The sequence below is a fragment of the Coenobita brevimanus genome, chromosome 1 (genome assembly GCF_032717465.1).
Source record: "Coenobita brevimanus isolate Jiangsu-jjx chromosome 1, ASM3271746v2, whole genome shotgun sequence".
NCBI classification, from domain to species: domain Eukaryota; kingdom Metazoa; phylum Arthropoda; class Malacostraca; order Decapoda; family Coenobitidae; genus Coenobita; species Coenobita brevimanus.
Genome location: NC_136954.1, coordinates 63916995 through 63941405, shown reverse-complemented (window position 1 = coordinate 63941405; position 24411 = coordinate 63916995). Strand labels below are relative to the sequence as shown.

At 40.5% G+C, this 24411-nt stretch overlaps 2 protein-coding genes across 2 annotated transcripts in view; both read left to right on the top strand.

The window, feature by feature from the left end:
* Window positions 1-12313, top strand: part of LOC145400408 (uncharacterized) — a 93163-nt gene extending 80850 nt beyond the window's left edge. Inside the window, exons 4-5 of the mRNA XM_080272954.1 lie at window positions 11161-11374; window positions 11897-12313. Of these exons, the coding sequence (XP_080129080.1) occupies window positions 11161-11374; window positions 11897-12042 (360 nt within the window). The 3' untranslated portion in view covers window positions 12043-12313. The remainder of the gene's footprint in view (window positions 1-11160; window positions 11375-11896) is intronic.
* LOC145400295 (uncharacterized) overlaps window positions 12066-24411 on the top strand; it is a 28373-nt gene continuing 16027 nt past the window's right edge. Inside the window, exon 1 of the mRNA XM_080272860.1 lies at window positions 12066-12109. Coding sequence (XP_080128986.1) covers window positions 12066-12109 — 44 coding nt within the window. The remainder of the gene's footprint in view (window positions 12110-24411) is intronic.

The window sequence follows — 24411 nt, the reverse complement described above, 5'->3', positions numbered from 1 at the left end:
ATATGAGGAATCGGTGAGTTGAATTAGATTAGAACCAGCTGTGCAGTTATAGGATGGTACTATTTTGGCGGGAAAGATGGATGATGCAAAAACAGGTCATCGTATTTGTTGGCCGTTTTTGGCGCGACAGACGAAGAGGTGAAGAAAAAACAAGTGATTGGATCTCATTGCATTCTGTTTTTGGTGCTGAAGGTGAAGGAAAAAGAAATCCTGATGTTTACACGTTGTCTGTATTGTCTTGGCTAATAAAGGATAGTCATTAATTGTTGTTGGGGCTTGCAGTTCAGTAAACCATCATGAATTTGTGAAGTCTGATGGTACTTACTGCGTGTTGGTATGTCTTGGCTAATAAAGGATAGTCATTAATTGTTGTTAGGTTTCAGTTCAGTAAACCATCATGAATTTGTGAAGTCTGATGGTACTTACTGCGTGTTGGTATGTCTTGGTCTTCAGTGCCATGATATTTTCCCTGTTTCATTGAGTGCCACCTCCAGAAGATTTTGCTAGAGAGAGAGAGATTTTGGTAGTGAAGGAATGTCTCTGTCAGTATGAAGGCCTGTTCTTCTAATACTACCGTAAAGCATTTCATAATACGATCAACTAATAAAGTAGTTTTCGTTGTGTTTTCGTGTATTGTGGGCTTTGCTGATCGCCCATTGTTCCCACGCTATCACACTTGTCTGAAGGTAAGCCAGGGAATATCTAATGGGGATGGGGGGTTGTTTACGCGTCTGGCAGCAAATTTACGTTGCACTTATTTTACTACGTCACACTTTATTCCTGCCATCTCCAGACGTCCCCCCCCCCCACTTTTTTTTTTATACACCCCCACTTTTTTTTTTCCTTATGTGTTTTTGGAGAAATGATGATATACTTTTTCCTTCTTTGGACGTGCTTTATATACTTCAATCATGATATCCGCAGTCGTCATATTATCATATCTATGTTCTCTTCGGCTTTGGAGATAATTCGACTTTAAGGCTTTTCAGTTGCAAATTCTTTACCAAGTCTCCGCAGAACTGAAAATATTTTGTGTAGTTACCAAGAATATTCTGTCCTTGAGTTGGATTGGGTAACTATAAAAAGAAAAAAAAAAATAGCAAGAATGAAACACCAAAAAGGGTGTTAAGATGATCATGCCTGCTCCCACGTTTGATCGAAGGTAATCCAGTGAGTGTCAGCCGAACGTGAGGGGGCGTGTTTACAAATCGTTTTGGCGGGAACATGACGTCGCACACTCTGCTCTGATTGGTCACAATGACGCCTTTATTTTGTCGTTCGTACTGTCTCCAACCGTTTTTTTTTTTTTTTTTAAATTGGATTTAGAGATATTTTTTCGAACTGGAGTAGTTAAATATAGCCTTCAGTAACCGTTTAGCTACTCTTTCGCCACGAAGTCCATCATCAGCAGAAAATACTGTCCTACTTTCGAAGGTAATCAGTGCACATCAGTTGATTGCGAGGGTCTTGTTTACATATGCTTTAGGAGGGAACGTCACACACACACACACACACACACACACACACACACACACACACACACACACACACACATCCCCTATATATTCTTAAAAAATTTCTGATTGGTGGGTGCGTACGACTCATCCCAGAATGCTTTGTAAGGCCGTTCCTGATTGGTGGGTGTGCGTGGCCGTATTGTGCGCAGGGAAATTAACTGGCGAGGGTTGTGCAAGGGAATTAGTGTCGTGGAAATTATTTCTTGCCCGTTATGGCTGGCGAAATGGCCTTACTAATTGAATTCTGATGATGAAATGTGCCTGGTAATGGTTGTATATACGTGTTGATATTATACGACGGAAATAGTTGTAGTGGCATGTATTAATTCCTTTGTTTTGAGGCATGGGAGGAGGAGGGGGGTATGGTTAGAACAATGGAGGTAACGAGATGAATAAAGAGTAGGGTGAGAAGAATGGAAGTAAAGTTAACAAGTGAAAACAGTAAGTCTACGTTTGATACTTTACACGATGGAGCTGTGGGTATTATTATTATTGTTATTATTATTATTATTATTATTATTATTATTATTATCATAGTAGGTGAGCAGCATAATTCCCTAGAAAGCATTACATGATCTAAAAACCCGCTAGTCATGTATGAGATATTGAACCCAAGCAAGGCCGTCCGTCCGACTGGAACTTTCAAACCACTACACCACCAGGCTCCTTAACCTCTCCTAAGATGATAATAGGAACTGATTACGAGCAGGGAATCATCATCATTATCATCATCGTCGTCAGTAGTCGTAAAATCTAGGTTGGCCACATAGGTAGAGGTCAGCGATAATGACAACAGTAAGCAGACTATTACGATGCGGTCAGAGGTGTGAGGCAAGAGCGAAGCGAGGCGTGGCAGAGAGAGAGAGAGAGAGAGAGAGAGAGAGAGAGAGAGGTGGAGGAAAGAGTTGAAGGTAAATAAGATAAAGTGAATTCTAAGTATGATATGCAAGGCAGGAGGAGAAGAGGAAGGAAGGAGGGAAGGGAGAGAAAAGATAAGGACGTGAGAAGAATGGAGGTATGGAGAGGTGGTGGTGGTGGTATGGGCAGAAGAATGGAAGGAAGGAGGGCTTGATAGAAGAGTGGAGAGGAGGGAGGGGTAGAGAGAAAAATGGACGTATAGAGAGAGGAGAGGAGGGCGTGAGAGGAAAATCGAGGCAGAGAGAGAAGGAACAGGAGAGAGAGAGAGAGAGAGAGAGAGAGAGAGAGAGAGAGAGAGAGAGAGCTGGTGTACAAAGATGGCAGCCTTGAACCAGAAAGGTGTAGCGCCGCGGTCAGTCTGCCGTGAAGGTTGTACTTACACTACTGTACTACCCCCCCCCTCTCTCTCTCTCTCTCTCTCTTTCTCTCTCTCAACTTTATTTTTTCTCACTAGTACAGTAGCAAACTGTACCCGTCAACTTCATTCATAATAGCTCTTTGGTTTGGGTCGTAAGAACTTTAAGGTACTACTTGTCCACGTGGCCCCTTTTAAGACTGTCCACTACATAATCTCACCCAAACATCTTATCTTTTATTTCCCTCCAATCTCTCCCTCCACCTGTCTCTTTATCTCCCTCCATCTCTTCCTATCTCTCCATCTACCCACCAATTTCCCTCCCATGGATTTTACATCTTTATCTACCACTCTATCTATTTACCTGTATGTATCGTTATCTTTCGCTATATCTGTCTCAGGGTATTCTCTCTCTCTCTCTCTCTCTCTCTCTCTCTCTCTCAAGCAGCGTTAGGTCTGTTGCTGACTATTTTCCTTGCATTCCATTCTTACACTCCTGTCCTTCCATCGCCTCTCATTTCGCTTCTTCTCAGTTCCTTCTTCCCTCCATCTTCCTTTTTTTCCTTCCTCCATTCCTCCTTTTCATAGCTTTATTACCATTCCGACATTTCCCTTATTCTCTAACTCCCCTCCCTCTCCCTCCCCTCCCCATTTGCGTATCAATCAGTTTCTCTCCGTACCTTCAATTTTTTACCCCTACAATACCAACAACTTTCCCTCCCCCTTCTCCTCCCCCTCCCCCCTCCCCTCACACAGCCTTTCCCTTAGGCTGATAATTGTGAGGGGAAGGAGGGGGAGGGAGGAGCAAAAAAGAGTGGAGTGAAAGGAAGACTTGAAGAGAATAAGTCTGCTAAGGAGAGAGAGAGAGAGAGAGAGAGAGAGAGAGAGAGAGAGAGAGAGAGAGAGATGAATGAACCAGAGGGAGAGAAAGAAGCACCTCCTTTCCCCCCTTTGTCATGTGGAGGGGGAGGAGGGTGGGGGGTTACGGAAATTAACCCCCCCCCCCACCATTTGGCTCGTGAGGGGTCGGAGGTCAGGCCTGGGGGTAGCTGAGAGAGAGAGAGAGAGAATATACAAGCCTTCGTTATGTATGAAGAGTGTGTTCTAAAATATTACGTATATTTTTATTTTTTTTTTTTCATACGGGCGGTACTGTAAATAGGGCAGACTTTAAAAATCCGCTTTATGTGCAGCTGTGTAACCTTATATAGTCTTTAATGTACTCTATATATTGCTTGCAGAAAGTGTACCAAGATAGGCAAGATTGTGATAAAGACGTTAGTGTATATAGCGGTAGGTGTATTGCTCCCTGCATGTGTGTGTGTGTGTGTGTGTGTGTGTGTGTGTGTGTGTGTCTCTCTCTCTCTCTCTCTCTCTCTCTCTCTCTCTCTCTCACACCGAATTAAAGAAAAAAATAAATAACTAGTGGGAAGATCCTGATAAAAGTGGGACTATACGAGGATATTATACTGACCCGAGATTATATCATTAAATTTTAGAGAACGTACGGTGACTAATTTTTAAGCATTACTGTCATCACCATCATCATCACAAAACATCATCATCATCATCACCTCTGTAACCTTTCTTATCACCACCAAAACCAATATCATCACCATTAAACAGTCTTATCAAAATAATCGTTAGCATTTAGTGTTTCTAATGACTGAAATATGATGTGGGGGTCATGTTTGGGGTCAGGTCAAGGGTTATCTGAGAGAGAGAGAGAGAGGACAGGGTTAGCCAAGGTCACGCAGCTCTTATTGTTCTTAGCTTTAAGTGTTTTCTTTCTTCCCTCTCTTCCTCTTCCTCCTCCTTCCCCTCCTCCTCCTCCTCCTTCCCTTGCTTCTCTCTGTTTTCCTTACCCTCATTTCTCTTTCCCCTTCGTCCTCACCTGTGTTTAACTCGTCATCTCTTCCCTTCATTTCTCCGTTTTCCTTACTTCCTATTCCTTTTAGTTTTCATTTCTCATTTTCTTTTCCTCTTTTCTTCCAATTTTCCTTCTACGTTCATTCTCTTATCTTTTTCTCTTCCTCCTGCCCCTGTCCCTCTTAATGTATAATTCTCATCCTTTTCCTCCTCTTCGTTCTTCCCATTTCCCATCCTCTTTCTCTTCGTTCTTACCTTCCTCCATTACTTCCTTTACAGAGTCTTCTTCCTCCTCTTGTCTGTTTCTTAGTTCGGTCCTCCTCCTTCTTCTCCTCCTCCTCCTCCACAGGGGTCAACACTGGATCACCAGCTTCTGTTCACCTTTTGCTTTGTACCCGTAATTGTCTGTCACTCACCCTCCTGTCCCGTCTCTCTCTCTCTCTCTCTCTCTCTCTCTCTCTCTCTCTCTCTCTCTCTCTCTGTCAGGGCAGCTGTGGTAGTTGTTTGTATTAGGCTGTGATGGTAGTGGTGGTAGATCGAGTAGTGGTAGTTCGGGTTCATAGAAGGATGGGTGAAGGTAGTTGTGGTAGGTCGGTTGGTGGTAATTGTGGTGGGTTCGATGATGATAATTGTGGTAGGTCGGGTGATGATAATTGTGGTAGGTCGGGTGATGGTAGTTGTGGTAGGTTGGATGGTGGTAGTTGTGGTAGGTTGGATGGTGGTAGTTGTGGTAGGTTGGATGGTGGTAGTTGTGGTAGGTCGGGTGATGGTTGTAGTAGTGGTTGTTGGTGTAGATGTAGTAATATTTATAACTGGTAGTGATATTATGTCTAGGGTTTGTGCCTTAAGCGCTCGCTCTTGCGCGCGCGCGCACACACACACACGCACACACACACACACACACACACACACACACACACACACACACACACACACACACACACACACACACACACACACACACACACACACACACAGCGGCTACCTGTGTGTGTGTGTGTGTGTGTGTGTGTGTGTGTGTGTGTGTGTGTGTGTGTGTGTGTGTGTAAATTTCTTTCCTCGTGTGGTTGAAACTCCTTTCCTTCCGCCCATTGTCCAAGAAATGGGTGTGGGTGGTTGATTGAGAGGTGGGCGGGTGAATGGGTTTGGTGGTGGGCGGTTGAGGTGGGGGTGGGTTGATGGATGTCAGTTGGTAGGGTGGTGTGGGGATGTATGGGTGGGTTGTTGAATGGGTGTAAGACGATGGGTGGGTGGGTGTGGGTTGGTTGGGGGTGTAAGTAGCCGAAATAGGATAGTGGGTGGATGTGTACAGTATTTTGGGTGTAGGCTAAGAAGGTGGGTGAGTAGATGGGTGTATGTGGGTGGGCAGGGTGTTGAGTGGGTAGGTTGAAGGAGGGAGGTGGGTGGATGTGGGTAGGTAGGAGAGGGAGGGTGTGGGCTAAGTGGGTGTGGTTGTTGGTAAGTGGGTGTAAGTTATTTATTTTTTATGTGTATAAAGTTTTCATTTAATTAGGTTGTTCTGTGTTTTTGGTTTTAATTATTTTTCCTTTATATTCGGTTTATTTATATGTTTTGGAATTGTCGTATTTGTTGATAGTTTTTGTTTTTTTGGCATCATTTAATTTTGTTTGTTTTGGTCGTTGATACTTTTATTTTTGTTGTTGTGCATTGTTGCTGTCGCAGTTCCCATGAACCGAATGTACCGTAGAATGTTGGTATGTCTCCTTCTTACTTCCACTGACCTTTGTTTTGGGTAGGGTGAAGGATTGTGGGCGGTGTTGAGAGAGAGAGAGAGAGAGAGAGAGAGAGAGAGAGAATTAGGCACACAAGGAGCCCTATGAAGTTTGAATATAATGGTGTGATATGTAAGGCTATTGGAGTGAGATTATATAGTGATGTTAAGCCAAATTCGCAATATCATGATAATTCAGTCCTGGAGGTGCGTTTGTAATTTATGATCAGCTTGTGTGACCAGTTTGGCCGGTGTACAGTATGCAAAGGACTGGCCCGGGATCATGTAAGGTTGTTGTCTGAAGGTAGCCTGCATGTAGAGTGGTGTGGGTGGTAGTAATAATGGTTTGTAGTTGTAATAGTAGTAGTTGTTGCTGCTGCTGACGGATTGATGTCATTGTGCATCTTTTAGTAGTTTTTTTTTTTTTTTTTTTTTCTGCTACTGCAACCGGTACTTGTTTTGTGTTGTTGAAATTGTAGGTTGTGGTTTCTGTTCCCTGGTGTAATAATAGTAGTACTAGTAACTGCTGTAGTCATGGCGAACCAGTACTAGTAATAGACGAGTTGTAGTACGAGTGAGTTTTTTTTTTTTTTTTTTTTAATTGCTATGACACTTTACACTTTTCCTTTATATTCCAATAACTCTGCCTTCTTTCTGCATCGCAATCTAGAATATGCAGCGTGTGAAATACCAGGAAGGAGTGTGGTGTGTGGACGCAGGTATTGCACTGTACTGGGTCATGGGGTGGGGGTGGGGATACTGGGAGGAATGACCAGTACCACCCGAGGAACTGAAAAACCGGACTGGGAAGATGAGAGGAGGAGGAAGAAAATTCAAAATGGAAGGTTTAAGAGGAGGAGACGGTGGAAGAGGAAGAGGAGGAAGAAGCTTGAGGATGGAGTGCTAAAGAGGGAAGAGGAGGAGGAAGATAGGAGGGTCGAGAGGAAGAGGAGAATGGAAAAAAAGGAGGAGGCAAAGAGAGAGAAAAGAAAGAAAGAAAGATGGAGTTTGGGAAGAAAGAGTAGGAAGTGGAGGAGAGAGAGAGGAAAGTGTTAAAGCACAGGAAATGTCGAAAGAAATGGGGCCTACAGGAAGGAAGGAAAAGATTACGGAAGGAAAGGAAGAGGGAGTGTGGGAAAGGAGAGAGAGAGAGTGGAAGTAGGACTCAAAAGACGGAAGGGAAGAAGAAAGTATAAAAAAGGATGTAAGGAAGAAGACAAGAATAGAATGGAAGAGAAAGCGTGGTTAGGAGAAACAGGAATTGAAAGAGCGAACAGAAAAGGAGGAAATGTTTTAATTGAAAGAAATATTAAAAAGGTAAAAGAGTGTGTTGATAGCAGTAGAGTAAGAAATGAACGCAGAAATTAATCGGAAATGAAACGGTATGAAGGAAGGTGGTGGGGAGAGTGGATAGTTTTGAAGGAAAGGGAAGGAATTGCTGTAAATGGAGAGGGGGGGAAGGGAGTGAACGCCAAATGAAGGAGGAAGGATGAAAAAGCAATAAAAAATGAAAAGCAGGAAGTGAAGCGAGGGAGGGAGGTAGGAAAGTCCACCAACCTTTCTTGTGTTTTTTTTCCTTCCCTCGTATTCCCGTATTTGGAAGGTGACCCCGCGCTCTCCGTTTTCTGTAGGACCTTGAACTTGTACACAGGCACCCGATACCATACGCGGCTCGCTTCCTTAATTGCTGGGGTCTGTAAATAAACACCAAGATATCGAGTAACTGGGGAATAGATCAAAAAATAAATTGGTGGGAGTGAAAAACGTACCGTATAAAAAGTAACGTATTAATATAATGTCGGTAGTTTCGCGTTTCTTAATTGTTTTATAATTTTAAGAATAATAATTGTGCCATTCGTAAATATAAGTGATGGTTGTGCAATCACTTATAAGCCGTAAACCCTAATGAGTCTCAAAGCTGAATAAAATCGTCTGGTTTTAGCTATAACAAAATACAAAGTAACACGTTCATGGGCTGATGGGGTTTATAAAGTGAAATTATAGTTGTTTCATGGCATTGGTAATGTATTTCATTGGTGAAAGTTGAAGATGAAGTAGTGTTTCCTTCCTGTTGGTAAATGAAGGGGTAACCATAGAAACTCTGTAATGATGATACTGGTGCCGTCTAAACTGTCACTCAATAAGGGGTTCTGCCGCCTAATAGACCCATGCCCGTCAGACAGGGTTAAGGGGCCAGGAGCAAGGACCCGCTTATTGTAAACCCCCACCGCACCCCTTCCATATCCATCGTACTTATTAAACCTACCGTCAGACGATTTAATTCAGTTTTGGAAAAACCATTTTGACCGAAGGGTTTGGCAACATTATCTTTTTTTTTTTTTTTTTTTTTTTTTTTTGTCAGACGAATGATTCAGTTTCGGAAGAGGTTGAAAATTTTTCTGTCCCCATTCACAACAGTAGCTATCGTATTTATTGTTTATTTATTTATTTTTATTTTTATTCTTTTGCCTCTGCTAGACTATTTCCATCGTATTCTCATTAGTTTCAGACGGTTTGATTCATATTATCACTACTGCCAGATGATTTTCCTTATTTCACCCCTGCCAGATGGTTTTCATTATTTCACCCCCGCCAAACGATTTTCTCCAGTTTAGAAAATGTGCCAGGCAGTGATGGGGTTACGGGGGCAGAGGGAAATGGAATCGGTATCGGGTAATGTCGGGTTGTGGGGTCGTGTGGAGAGTGACACAGATTTCTCTGTCGGCTGTGACACGAGAAGAGGGACGGCAGGGAGTGGAGAGAGGGGTCAGTAGGGAGGACAAAATATCGAGGAAGAGAAGTTTGGTTATTAGAGTAGGGAGTAAGTTTGTCAGGGTGTCGCGAAAGTCTGTCTGTCTGCTGTTGCCCGGATGAAAGGTAGGGAGTGAAAACGTAGGGAAGAATGAGGAGTAGAGAAAGGCAGTAAGAGAGGGATTTTGGGTAGGGCATGGATAAGGAGTCTGTGATGGTAAGTATGAATATTGGAGTGAGAGTGAATATGAGAGAGAGAAAGGTTCCAGAAGTTGAAATGTTTGAAGATGAGGAGAGAAGCGGGAAAGGTTGGATATCAAAGCACGGAGTTAGAAAAGGGAATATCAGATGCAGTGAGATTTGGAGTAGGGAGGGAGGAAGAGAGATAGTAGGAATATTGGAGTAAGAGTGTAGTGTTGGAAGAGAAAAGGTATCGGTAGTTGACTGTTGGAATGAGTATAGTGTATGAGGGCAAAAAAACGAGGAAGTATGTGGAGTGTTTGACATGGGTGTTGAGTGTTGTGTGAATGACAGATAGAAAGATGTGAAGAGGGTTTTGTGAATTTCAGGAAGGAGGGAAGATGCTTGAGGTTTAGGAAGTCATTAAGTTGTGGTACTGAAGCATTGGCATATTTAGTTTATAAGGAAAACAATAAAATATGGAAGTGCAATATTGATGCAGAAAAGGTGTGTAGAGTGAAGAAAGGAATTGATGTTGTTGGAATGTGGATAGGGAAGCATTGAGAAATTGTAGGATTAAGAAGTGGAAGTATTAGAGAGAGCATGAAGTGAAAAATATAGGGTAATTAGGAGTGAATAAAGGAAGTAGATGTGCGAATGATTGTGGAGGGAGCAAGGGAAAGGTTTGGGAGGTGAATGGGAGCCAGTTAGGAATGAGAGGTTGAGAGCAAAGGTGTTGAAGTGTGGTCAAGGAGTGTGGGAAGGTATTGGAGTGTAAGAATGGAGTACTTGAGAGTGAGAGGTCATTTGGAGAGCTGTAAGGGAGGAAATAGAATGTGGAGAAAGGAATGAATCATTGTAATGTATGGTATTAGCTGAAACATCTAAGTGCTGCTGAGAGTGTAGGAAAGTACAGTACTAGATAAATTGCTAGCTAGAGAATGAGAGTATTGTGGATAGCTGTGGGTGAGGGAAGAAATAAGGGAATGTACAGAAGGCTAGCTTATATTGAGTCATTTGAGTGCAGAGTGGTAGTGGAGATTTTAAGTAGTGTAGGAAGGTGTTTGAGTGTGAGAAAAGGTCCTTGAGAAATGATGGGTGGTGCAAGGGTTGTGAAAGAGGAAGTGAGGGAATGTGAGGATGGGAAAACTAGTACTTGTTCATGTTTCTGGATCCTAAACTCCCATACTTCAATGAAAAACAGGGTCAGGATGATGGGTGTGACATGGTGGTGAAGAAGGGAATGTGTTGGGATGGGAGATGAGTCACTGAGGAAAGCAAAGTGGGAGTGGCAGTAAGAAAGGAAATGTAAGTCTGTGAAGAAAACTGAGGGTGTGCTGCAGTGAGTGAGACTGTCATGGTAGTGGGTCAGGGTGTGGGGGTTGTTAGGGATGGTGGAGTGGAGTTCGTGTGAGGGTATGAATGGGAAGGAACCAAAAAAAAATTTCTCTCTCTCTCGGCCAACATTACTAAACTGACCAGTATTTTTATGTTTCAACCAAGCCTACCTAAAACTACAAGGCTATAAAGTTTATCTTGTCATATTTTGTCTCATTGTGCCTACCTAAACAAATCCAAACTAATTTTGTTTCATTCAAGCCTACCTAAACATATCCAAACCTACCCAGACAATCCAAACTGAGCTGTAATTTACTTGAATTTGGTCTAATTCAAGCCTACCCAAACACACCATGTCTCGACCACAGGTGAATGGTTACCTCCGACATACCTTAACAAAACTAGTGTACTGTATTTTATCGCAGCCAAACCACGAAAGCTTTATTTTGTCTTGTCTAATCTACCCATACCCACCCATGCTAATAGCCTTAATTCTGCAGGTGGATGGTCAGCCCAGCTTCTGCACTCTTCCCAGGCAGAAACGTGAGGTCACATTCCAGATCCGGACAGTGATCTTTGAGAAGGGTCCCGGCCACCGCTCCCTGGGTTTCAGCATTGTTGGGGGTACAGACTCACCCAAGGGGTCCATGGGGATCTTTGTGAAGACGGTTTTCCCTCAAGGCCAGGCAGCGGCGACTGGAGCACTACAAGAAGGTGGGCAAGCTTCCTTGAGCTGAGTTGGCCAGAATGAACCCTTTCGGTCTGAGAGGTTGTAGCAAAAAATAGATATATTGATAATGGATAAATAAGTACGGTACTTACTGTAAGCGTGAAAATATAACATTAATTTAAAAATAAGAGACATAATTCTGTTGAAGAGGGTAATGGAATGCGTCAAAGGATTCATCAGAACAGAATGAAGTCATCACGCATAAGCCAAAGCAAATAAAAAATAACATGGTGTTTTGGAGGGATTAAACTGGATTATTTTAGTGCCTTTGATGAAATTTGTAACTAAAAGTATAAATTTCTAATGTTTTGTGTGTATCCAAAGAATAATAGTTGTTTGAAATTGCTTTCATTTTAGAGTATAGAAAATTATCGTCATTTGTATTTTTAGAAAATGGGAGTTGGAATTTGATTTATTGTGAGATGTGATAAGCATTTTATGGTATAACCACGGGTCTGAAGCAGTATTATAATTTGCATAATTTCATCATACTTTTTTGTTTGCAGGTGACGAGATTTTGGCCATCAATGGAAAACCTCTCCATGGTAGTTCCCACCGTGAGGCAATTCTGGCCTTCAAGGAGATCCGGCAAGGCAAAGTTGTACTCCACATTGGCCGCAGACGCAAGAAGAAGGTCACTGCCGCACAGTGAGACCCATCAGAAAAACCCAGAGCATGATTTCTGGGAGTGTATCAGACAAGGACTGGTCTTGCACCATGTAAGACCTTCAAGATCCTTGAGCTGTCTACAGAGACCAGGAAATGGCTTGGTCACAGACAAGGCAACACTGTGGCTTGTTTAGAGAGCTTAGGATCGTGAATATGCTGTACCAGAGAATGGTTTAACTCCTGTCGAGGTAGACCCCATGAACTAATTTCTCTAGGGCCTGATTATCCATGTCCATAGTTATGATAAATGTTTTTAAACACCACACCATCTGGGGAGAGTGGCTTGTTAGGGGGTCCTGCAAGTGGTTTTAGGAACCATGTTAAGTTGTAGCTATGCATCCCATGTGACTGATCCAGAACCCTCAATGGGACTCTGAGGCATCATGAAAGAGGAAATATATCAATCATTTACTTTCCTGCTGGCTGTGATGGTGGGAAGTGTTAATTAACACAGTTGTGTGTCATAGCAGTATGAAGCACACAACAAGAGTATGAGAGGGAAGGATACTTTCTGACATTAGGGGAAATGTGAGAAATATGGGAAGCTGGGCATAATGCTGGCAGAGGATTGTTAGCAAACTTTTACTCATGATAGCACAGGGGCCTCAAAAGTGTTGTCTGGACTTCCAGTGGTGGTTCATGGGTGTGAGAGCATTATAAAGGGCATATTACATGATGAGAACATTTATTTTTGATATGTCAATAGGCATATTGTGACTACATTGTATAGTTATTAATGTCTGTCTATACTGAAGTAAACTTAGGATTTTTTCAATCACAAGTACTGAACTATTATTCCATGAACCGTGTGATGCAATAGTCTAGGACCTTGAACATCTACTTGTGGGACCAAAATAGAGTACTTGCTGAAGATGTGTTAGATGAAGTACCATCTCAGTGTTTTGAAGAAATTAGCTGCTGCAGGACAGTACTTACTAGCATAGTCATAATGTTATGGGACCAGTGATTTTTTAAAAGTATAATTTACTTTATCAATATATATATGGTATGAAATCCAAGTTTAATCCATTGAGCTTGGAGATTTCTTTTTTTTAATTTACTTGCCATTTGATGATGTTATTCATCATAAGATAGGTGTTTCAAACTGGAGGTGTTAGGTATAGCCTTAATAAATCTCTTCAGTATGAGAAACCTTCCCATAATTGAATGTAATCATATAGTAGCAGTTAGAGTAAAATAAAAAGGACGGACATCATCCAGATTCAAAAAGTCAATTCCATTGTCACATTTACAGGGTAAGTGACAACTGAAAATAACATATAATGCAAGTGACTGTATTCATCAGCTTTAGTTGAAGGCAGCTCAGATACAAGTCTTTCCTGATACAGTACTGTAGAACTATAGTTGGTAGAACAGTAGTTGAACCCTGCTTAGCTCAGATCACAACTCAGATCTCTTAAGTTGTATTTCTTCCTGAAGTTAAGAAATTCCTTACTTAAGTTTGATTTGTAATTTATATAATGAAAGTTAATACTTTAGTTAGTTGGTGATCATTACAAAAACACAGCTTTCCAGCCAAGCAATATTAGAGTTGAAGTAGGTTTCAACTGATCACTGAAATTTTTTATATACCTGTAGTCCTGTAGTGTCACTTCAACTCAGTTTAATCCCATACAGAGTTATTTTATTTGCTATATATGAAAAATGCTAGCATCCTTCTTGGCTGATTCTGAGTTTATTTAAAAATAATGTGCAATTATTGTGTTTAGCACCATTTTTCATACCATAAAATTCAGTTATTTGTTTTAATGCACTGAGGGTTAAGCTCCATCTTTAGCTACATTATATTTTTATACTTAGATGTGTTGTGTTGTCATTGGAGAATCACAACCTCATCCAGGCAGGTTCATTGGTCAAAAGCAGTAACTCATGTTAATCATTGTTATGGGAGATGGCAAAAAAGAAAAAAGTAATAAAAAATAATAATAATAATAACAAAAAATAATCAGTCCCCATCCCTATTAAGGTGTAGGGGGCTGAGGCTAGACTACTATAGTCTAGAACATTTGAATGCCATGAAAGCCTGAATTTCATCTCTCCAGATCATATTCCTAATTTTTGCGGAAGGAAATGTAAACAAATAAGGCATTGCACCTTACTTTTCTCCCATCCCATAACGTTAAGATAAACATGGGTTAGAACTGACCCTTATTTTGTAAGTGTTTTTTGAGCTTTATTATTTAATATTTTTGTGACCATTCAGCATCTGTTGTTGAATGTTGAATACGGTATATGTACAGGGCCTTAACACCTTGAACCTGATGATGTCTTTTTCATTTTTGATTAGCAGCCATCAGAGACTTTTACTCAGCTTAAAAGAGACTATTTGAATTGTAGGGGATAAATGTAGCCCTCATTTTTCCCTTCATTCCAAAAGGTTTCCCTGTAACAGAATTAAGTTATCCAGAGGTGGTAGAAATAAGCCAGTAAAAGACAGCACAAGTTTCAAGGAGTTAATATTTTCTGGATAATACACATACACACCATGTTGCGTGTGTTTTGGTGAATGTGTTTAGGCTATCTGTATTAAATGTTTATATGTAAGTTACTTGGTAGGTGCTGATATGTAGAGTCAGGAGCAAAAGTTTGCCTGCTATTCCACTATGTTTGCTTCATGCTTATAGTATGTCCATTATTTTCCTCATGGATACACCATATGAAGGAGAGTCATGTATGGACAGAATTATATACAGAAGTCTCTCTCAGCTTGGGAAGGTTAGCCAGCAGAGGGCAGTGAGAAGTAGAAGTATTGGAATATTAGGCAAATTTATGTCCATGACTGTACCCCATGTACAGTAATATATTTCATTGTCACCCCATACATGGTAAAGGAATGCATCTGACTTCACAAAGGGTATAGAAACAGCATCAAGTGTTCATATAAATATCTTGGGTAGCAACTGAAAAATTTCTTATTATATTTTGACCGTATTTTCCATTAACAATATCTTGCATCAGTTTTGCAGTGTGTTCCATTGTTTTGTAATTTATTTGAATGTATTTCGTTTCACTGGTTTCTTTCATTAGTCACGTCTCACTCAACTCCTTCAGGCCAAGGATATCATTTTCACTTTATTCCTGCAATCATCAGACAATTTTACTCAGCTTGGGGGGAAAACTTTTCAGTCTGAGAGTTAGAACTTTTATTTACACCTTCACAACAAGATAGCTTCCAAACATTGAATCAGATCATCTGATGTTAGCAAGAATAAGTTAATTAAACATTACATTGGGTTGAATGTGTTAACCAGTTCATCCAGAGAATATTATCTTGCTACCATTAGATGATTTAGCTCAGCTCATGGAACGCTTAAAACTTGAATGGGGTACGTGGAACTCTCATTATTTCCTTCATTAATAAGATACTGAGGAAAAATGTCTGATTGCAGCAAGAACATAAAATAAGACATATCATCATGAAGAAGTTAACTCCTTATGCTAGAGAATGTGATAATATTTTTGTTCTTGCTACTATCTAATGATTTTATTCAGCCTTGAGGGAACCTTTTACAGCAGAGGGATTAATGAAGGTAATCTCTGACCTCAGTAGTCTGAAAAGTCTTCCCTTAGCTGAATAATACCACCTGGCTGTATCAAGAATGAAACATACAAGATGTCATGGTAATGAAGGAGTTAAATACCCTTGATCAAAAATGTATCGCATCCTCCTGTAAGTTAGCAGTGATCTTCTCCAAGTGCAAAGCTAATGTAAATTGTTCAGCCTCTTCCCTGAGTGAGATTTTTCCTAAGCTGATTAAAATTGTGGTAGCTGGAAAAAAAAAAAAAAAAATGTGAAGGGGTTAATGTAGGCTTTCTGACTTTGCCAAGTTCAGTAAAATCATCCAAAGGTACTCAGAGAGAGAGAGAGAGAGAAAATCATTGTAGTGAAATGGTTAATATTTTGAATGCAGTTAATAGTGTTGTGATACATAACTGGTTGAGGGTACATGTACATATGTTACCCTTGTTCATTACTGTACATAGTCACTTGCATACTTAGCTCACACTAGAGACCCTCTGGTTTAGGAGACTGTTCACCTCTGCCTTTTTAGTGCTGTGCTTTTTGATTTACCAAGTCATGTTTTTGTTGCATATAAAAAGGCATGAACAATTTTGTACACATACTGCAGTAAGTTGTATGTTTTGCCACTGTAAAGTTCACTGTAAGTTTCAGGAAACTGCATTTTGATATTCCATTCCTAATCTATAAAACTGATTTTCAATGTTCTACCAATTAACAATATGATTGATGTGGAAAAAGTGGATAATGTATTATAGACCACATCCCTGGTATATAACAAGGACTTAATGTGTACAACTGCTCAATCCTAAGTCTTCTGATCTCTCCATTCATCATATATGTATGGTCTTCCCATCCTGTTCTTTTTCTGGGTCTCCATTCATCATTTATCCTTCCACTTTCCCTCCACTGTGTTAATTTTCCATCGGCTTTAATATCATTTGCAAACATAGAGATATGTAGGGTATGTCTTTTCAGATTACATGGTACAACCTGAATGTCATAGTTGTTCAGTCTCCTATTCCCATGGTTCCCTGGCTCACACAGTCCTTCACAGCTGGCATTCTCAGCTTTATTCCTAGTCGAGAGACCTGAAATAACGTCTCCCAAAGCCCTATTATCATTTTCTGTTTGTTCTTTGTTTTAAAGGAACAGTGGGTTTTTTTATATGTGACGTGTCTTTTTCTTTGACGTAAGTTACCCTTGCCAAACATGTTTCTTTTTTAATATATATATATTAATGTATCATATACCCACATTTTGTGATATATAGGTGTAAATCAGTTTCTATGCAAATAAAGATGATTGAAAATATTAGCTGTCTCTGTCACAGTCCAGTGCAGATGTCATGCAGTGAAGATGGTTGAGATATTCATACTTTGTTGAACTTAAGTTCAAGGTGATTCAAAAGTCAGGTTTCAGAGGGAAAAACTATACCACGGCATGGACACTTCAAGTCTCACAGTACAGTACTTGGGAATGTATTACATCACTGTATGGGAAGTCTACACAATGGCACTGCTAGTGATAGCGGCCATTATCAAATGTGTTTATTAATTATTCCCCTATATCATTACATTATACGTGGTAGACGTGGGGGGCCACCATCCACTAACTTGATGTAGTGCTGCCCCTAGGTGATACCTCACTGACTGGTAAGCTGAATGGTTTACTGTAACCCAGGAAACACTTACTATGCTTGGTGGTAATCAAATGACACCTGGTGGTCTGGTCAAGGCTCTCCAACTGGAAAGAGCCATCAAAGGTTTATATATGAGGGACAACTGGGATATATTCCTCACAATTGCCCTTTGGGGGATGACTCTCATTATATATTAAGACAGTAGCCTAGCCACGGGCCCCTGTTCGCTTTATGGGGCACTAAAGGATTAGTTGATGGATGAATGGGTGGAAGCTATAAAACCAAATGTCTCCTGGTGGTCCAGTGGACTAATATGCTGGGCAGGATTCATTTGGGTTTACATTTTAGGGATGATTGGGAGTACAGTACAGTATACTGTTTCAAAAATGCAGCTCAGGAGCAAATGAGGTTGGTCACCCTCAACTTAAAATGGCAAAAATCATTTTAAGTCAGTGTGTATTAAATAAGGAATTATTATTTTGTACACATTCTTTTCTATATATGCAGTGCAATTTCAAATATCTTTATAAATGTAAACAACTTTTACATTTGATAGTAGGTGGGAGCATCCATTATCCACTCACTGGATGTGGTGCTGCTTAATTCTTCATGTCTGTCATTCTTTTTCGTTGTGTGTCCTCCTCTCTCCGTATTTCTCCTATCATTCTTTCTGGGACTCCCAGGCCACCAATAAACTTCATCATGTTAAACCTTCTGTTCTTCCATGGTCTATTCCCACTCATGCCAGTCGTCGATGGGAGACTGTCTTTTCTCGCCTTCGTTTGGGTCACACCCACCTCTCACAGTCATTTAATGAATGGTGGCCCCCTGCCACTTTGTTCTCGTTGTAACTGCCCCCTGACTAACCAACAACTATTTTTTGACTGACAGTTCATACATCACCTCCATCGCTCTACCTTTCCCCTCCTCTCATTATTACCCTGCCCCTTGCTGCGTACTGATTTCCTTGGTGACACTCCTACGTTTTCTGTCTCTAATAATATTGCTTTTCTTTTTGCTCTGCATATTTTGCATCTAATCTAATTGTCCTTCCTTCTTTGCTACCTTAGTGCCACATAGCCTTTCTAGGCTTGGTGCTAGCCTTTTTCATTATTACTCTTCTTTCCATTTCTGGTGCTAAACATTGACAGGCCCAATGGTTTCTGGTAACTCACAACACCATTTACAATGCTGGTTGACAACCACGTAGCCAAATAATGGGGTGACGTGGAGCCTACTATGGTGCCCTAGTCAACTGGATGGAGAGACGTAAATGTGGCATCCACCCAGGAACCAAACCTCGCTGTGGCGAGGCACTGTCACTCATTTGGGAACATTGGTTCACAGCAAGGGACAGCCGTGCAGGGGCGGTGCCCTGCCTGTGGTTGATGGGTCTGCCCGATCAGACAGCAATTAAAATACCCTTCTTCAGCTTAGCAGGCTCTCGAGCACCTCTGCATACGGTACGTTTATTTTCTTGTGTAGTTATGTCGATATTAGAAAACCCTCAGTCGTATAGCCAACTAAAGAATGAGTTAAGTCCCTAAGGAAATGGTGTTTGAAAACCTAAGTCTTGTCGTCTCACAATATATCTGCTGTTTATAAACTTGACACAAAATATTACATTCCTCATTGTTATGTATAATTATATATCATACAATAAAATGAAAATTTACATTCAGTTTCACCTATATACTCCCGTATATTTTATACACACAATATATATATATATATATATATATAAATTTAGTCCTGTTTCCCCTATGTTGTTGGTTGATTCTGTGTACGATGTGCGTGTGGTTGCTGCGTGAGAAGCTACCCTCTTTTCGGTGAGTGAATTATACACAATCTTTTGTTGCCCTTGAGAGTAATTACAAATGCACAGAGAATATGATAAAGATCGTAAGGTGGGGAAACATGAACCACAAACTTATATTTTGCTCCGGCAGAGGTGTTACAGTCGTCCCCAGTACTGTAAAACTGTAAACAAAGTCGGCGTTTTATGACAATTTTACGCTTATAGAACACTGCTGCTAAACTCACATGTATAGTGAGTGTTTAATCATATTGCAACACTAAGCATTTTTTGGATGCCTGAGAAGGACGGAAGCACGGGATGAGACCGATGTAATCTGGCATCTCCGGTATTATTTTACAAGTGGACAATACGCAGGTTAGGAATTTTAACACCAGGACCCTTGCTTTAGTTACTTCTAAAATGAGTTTTCGATTATTGTGTATAGAAGAAAACGAGAATCAGAAACCCAAACTAATGTGCAATCTTATCTGTTTGTACACATACCCATATCTTGATACATGCTTACCTATCCTGACATACAGTATGTCTGTGGCTACATGTGCGTAAATATATACATGTATGTATAGATATATACGTATATGTATGTGTGCATATGTCTCTTTCTTTGCATACGCATGTACACGTATGTGTGTGTCAATGTATCCCTTTGCTCATTCCTAAACTTGTGATGATAATTACTGCAACAGCTTTGTACCATGTATGTCACTGTGTCTCTTTGTTCATTACTGTGTTGTAATAATTGTTTCTATGGCTTCTGTGCCATATATGTGTCACTGTAACCTTTTGCTCTCACCGTCTTACGTACCCTTCCCTGCTTGGCCTTCAGCGACAGTGTTCCCCAGTGTTGGGGCTTGTACTGAATGGTAAATAAAAAAAAATTAATATAAAAAAAAGTCAGAGTACAGTACAGTATAGTGTTCCACAGATGGACCAGTCATTGAGGAGGAACTGGGTGGAGAAAAGGGGTATATAACAGAGTATTTGAATCGCGGCAGGGAAAGTAGCGTGCACATGCCCCCCCCACCCTTTTTTTTTTTTTTTTTTTACAGTAGTGAGTTGTAAAACACTGGAGTCGGGACAAAGTTTATTTTCCCCGCTGCCCCTGTTCACCCAGCAGTAAAAATATGGACCTGGATGTAACAAATTATTCAGGATCTTGTTGAGGTAGGCTGAGACTGCAAAAAAATAAATGTCAGCTCGAATGACCCTCGTGTTGTCGATAGGCGTTAATCCTAAGCCATCTACCAGTCATACGTAAAATTTCTTACTGCAGGAAGAACGAGAAGCATGAGAAGGTTCCATCCTCTCCTTTCTGTGTTTTTCCTGCAATATCAAACCTTATTATGACCTGCTAACCCAAGCACCACAACCTCCCCCATCGGAAGCAGTGAAGCTATATAGTTTATGAATCCAAGGCCTAAGTCTGAGTCACTTCGAGTAGGTCCATCCGCTAATCTGTCCATCTCTGTATTTACCCACCCATCTACTCATCGTCCATTAATTTAGTATTTAGCAATCATTCCATCCATTCTTTCGACCATCCACCCTTCCATCTCCATCCACATATCCATCTCAGTACCCACCCATCCACCCATTCTTTCATCCATCATCATCATCATCATCATCAACAGCCATTGCAAGTCCACTGCTGAACAAAAGCCTTCCCCAACCATTTCCACGAAGCCCTTGACTGAGCCAATCTCTGCCACATTTTGCCTGCAAACTTCGCTGTCTCATCGCTCCACCTCCTGTCTGGCCTTTGTCTGTTACGCTTACAGCCTCTTGGAGTCCAGTCAGTCAGCCTCTTGCTCCATCGATTATCCCTTATTCTTGGTACATGACCTGCCAACTTCCATTTCTGTTCTATAATATCTGTAATGTCTTTGACTTTAGTCTGCTCTCACCCAAGTTGATCCGTCGCTTAAAGATATTCCCAACACAGACCTTTCCACTGCTCTTTGAGAACGGATGAGTTTTTTCATCGATTGTGTCTTTTTCCTGGTCATACAACCATGAGTCATAGCTGAAATTATACATTTCGTTTCATACATATTGGCAAGTTACTTTTCATGATGTCTCTATGTTTACCGAAAGCATTCCATCCAGTTCTAATGCGTCTTTTAAATTCGCCATCATGGTCTTTCGTTAGTTTTAGTATTTGCCCCAAGTACTGTAATTGTTCTCCTCGACTTCTTCAAGAATATCTTCGCTTATTTTGATGATGCTCTTCGGTGTATTTGGAATAAAACATTAGCCTACTGTAAAGTAGTTGTACTCCGGTTCATCTTTGACCCTACTCAGAGACTCTCCCTGTTTAGGTCATTTTGCAATGTCTGCCGTTTCTGAGAGTAGGACAGTGTCATCTGCAAATTTAAATGGTTTAGGTTTTAACCATCTTTGTTTACTCTTCTCCCAGTCTGTCTTTCTGAAAATACTTTCTAGGTATGTTGTAAAAATTTTTGATGAAATTGTATCTACCTGACGCACGCCCTTCTCAGTCTTACTTATATTCCGAGTCTTTATGTAATTTAACTGTAGCAGTTCCCTCTTTGTATATGTTTTCAAGCAGTTGTACAATATTATCATTTATTCCTTGTTCCCTCAGTGAATTTATAATTGCAATATGTTCCACTGAGTCGAAAGCCTTTTCGTAATCAACAACACCTACCCACAGTGGTTTACTATATTAGCCGATTCATTTTGTGTAGATCAGTAGTCGAATACCCGCTTCGGAATCTGCCTGTTCACGGAGTTGGTTTTCCTTCAAATTGGTTGTTATTCTGTTCGTAAGGACTTTAGTGAAGAGTTTGTAAATACCTGGTGGCTAATGGGTCGGTAGTTATTAAGATCTGTTAAGTCACCTTCTTTGTAAAGCAAAATAACTGTTGAATTACACCATGATTTGGGAATTTTCTTCTTTTTTATAGCTACACTGAGTAAATATTTGGGCGAGCCTGTTTTGTACTACTACTGCATCCGACGGTAAGTTTACTACTCTTCTGTCTCCTGGGGCCTTCCTTCTTTTCATATTTTAAAGAAGAATGTTTACTTCGTGTGATGTTACCTCAGGTATTTCACTTGTGTCATCTGAAAAGGTAGCTATTGGTACTATTGTCTTTGATGCGTACAGTTCTTTGTAAAATTCTTTAACTCATTTCACCATCCCATCTCTGCATTTAATGATTTCACCGTTTTTGTCTTTCAGTGATATGATTTGTTGCTTTCCTAGTGCCATTTTACTTCGGACCTGTTTCAGACTTTTTCCTTTTTTGATGGTTTCTTTGATTTAATTCATGTTTCTCTTTCTTCTTACCTCTTTCTCTTGTTGATAAGCTTTTTTAATTCCGCCCATTCCGTTTCATTTTTTTTTTTTTTTTTTTTTTTTACTTTCATGTCCTTTCTTCTTTTCATGAGTTTGAGGGTTATTTTTTAATACTTGTCGGCTTTGGTTGTATTAGCTTTCCTTAAACCTCCGCTGATTCCCATAGCACTTTTGTTAATCATTCAGCTTATCAGTCACATTCTGCTTAACTTGGGGCCAGAAATTTTTTTTAATTTCTAACTGAAAGGCTGTTTTGTTGTTTTTTTTGGGCATATCTTTTTATTTTCGATCATCCTTCTTTCACTTCAGAAATTGAATCTGGCTGTGCAGCCCACCATTATGTGGTCAGTTCCTATATTTACTTTGTTGATAATTGTGACATTTATGATCGTGTTATTCATATCTGCTATAGTGAAGTCGATGTCATTCTTTGTTTCCCCATTTGAACATCTCCAGGTCTATTTTCTCCATATTCTCTTGTGAAAGAATATGTTCATTATTCTCTTGTTATACATTTCAACAAAATTACCACCGTACCTTTGTCATTCCTTTCTCCCACTCCGAATTTTCCCATACATGCTTCTCCAGCTTTTGCATTGAAGTCTTCCATGAGTATAGTATATGTGGTCCTTTCTTCCACAGTCTGGAAGATGTCATCATAGAATGATTCTGTTTTTTCATCTGTGTTTTGAGAAGTCGGTGCTTATACTTGTGTTACTTTCAGGGTGTATCTTTTGCATAGTCTGATTACAGTCCATGCTACTTTGTCAGATACGCTGCTGAACTTAACTATGTTCAGTGCAAGATTTATGTTGATTAGAAATCCTACACCACTACCTCTTTCATATTACCTTCCCCAGTAGTAAAATAGGCGGTTACCGTCTTGGAGCTGAATTAATTTTTTGCCTTGTCTGTGGGTCTCACTCGAACCGACAATATCCCAACTATTGTTTTCTGATTCAGCCATTAAGTTAGCAAGTTTGTAATTTTCTGCGAGGCTTCTTACATTCTGCGTGTAGATCTTCATTGATTTCAGTTTGTTTAATGTCCGGTGTGTGATTTATCGAGACAGAGTCTACTCACTTTCGGTGGCACTCTGCTTTTAAGCTCAGGAGGCCGTGCTGTTGGACCTTTAGTAGACGATGATCCAACAGGAACGCCCGTCAAATCATTAACATTAGAATTCGCATTTGGTTGGGAGGATTGTGGTAAATTATCTCACCTCCCTGCCACATAGATTCTGGTGAGATGTGATTTTTGTGTCACCTTATTCATTATATTAGGTGGAGCCCAATTTATCTACTGTATAGGGGACCCCATGGTCCGCTCCGTCTAAGATGGTCCCTCGTATATCTGCAAGGCCTTCCCTTATCCTCCACCCGGGAACGCGCCAGATAGCAGTGGGATCCACCCAAAGTCCACCCACTCCTGTTTCATTAATTAGTCAGTCCATCCATCCATCCACTCTTCATCCAACCATCCAATATTTCCATCCACCGTTTCACTCTTCCTTCAGTAGTTCAATAATCAATCCAGTTATCCATCAATTCATCCACTTCCATCCGCGCTCGTGAAGAGAGAGCGAGTTCTATATGCACCCGTGTGTGAATAAAGTACCTCAGACAGTTTTTATGCGATTTTAACTATACTTGGTTGAAAGATTAAGGGATACTAAAGAGATGATGTATTGTTTTTGAAAACAGTAGGTTAAAGGTTAGTGGCAGTTGTAGGTCAAAATTTGATCTAGCAGAGTTATCTTTAAAGTTTTTATGCGGCTTAGACCGATTCAGACCAAACTTTGAGGAGAGGTTCACGGCACGTCAAGGATGAGGAGATTCGACCAAGAAGTGGTGCCAAGGTAGGCTACAGCAGACCCGTCCCCGGCAGCCATTTTAGTGCTGACTTATAAACAGGATCTAGTCAAAGGTGTCACATTATCAAATTTGGAGTAAATTGGGTGAAAATTGACGATTTTATGCCCATTTGAAATTTTAGGCCCGACCCACCTGATACTGACCCCCCTACCGC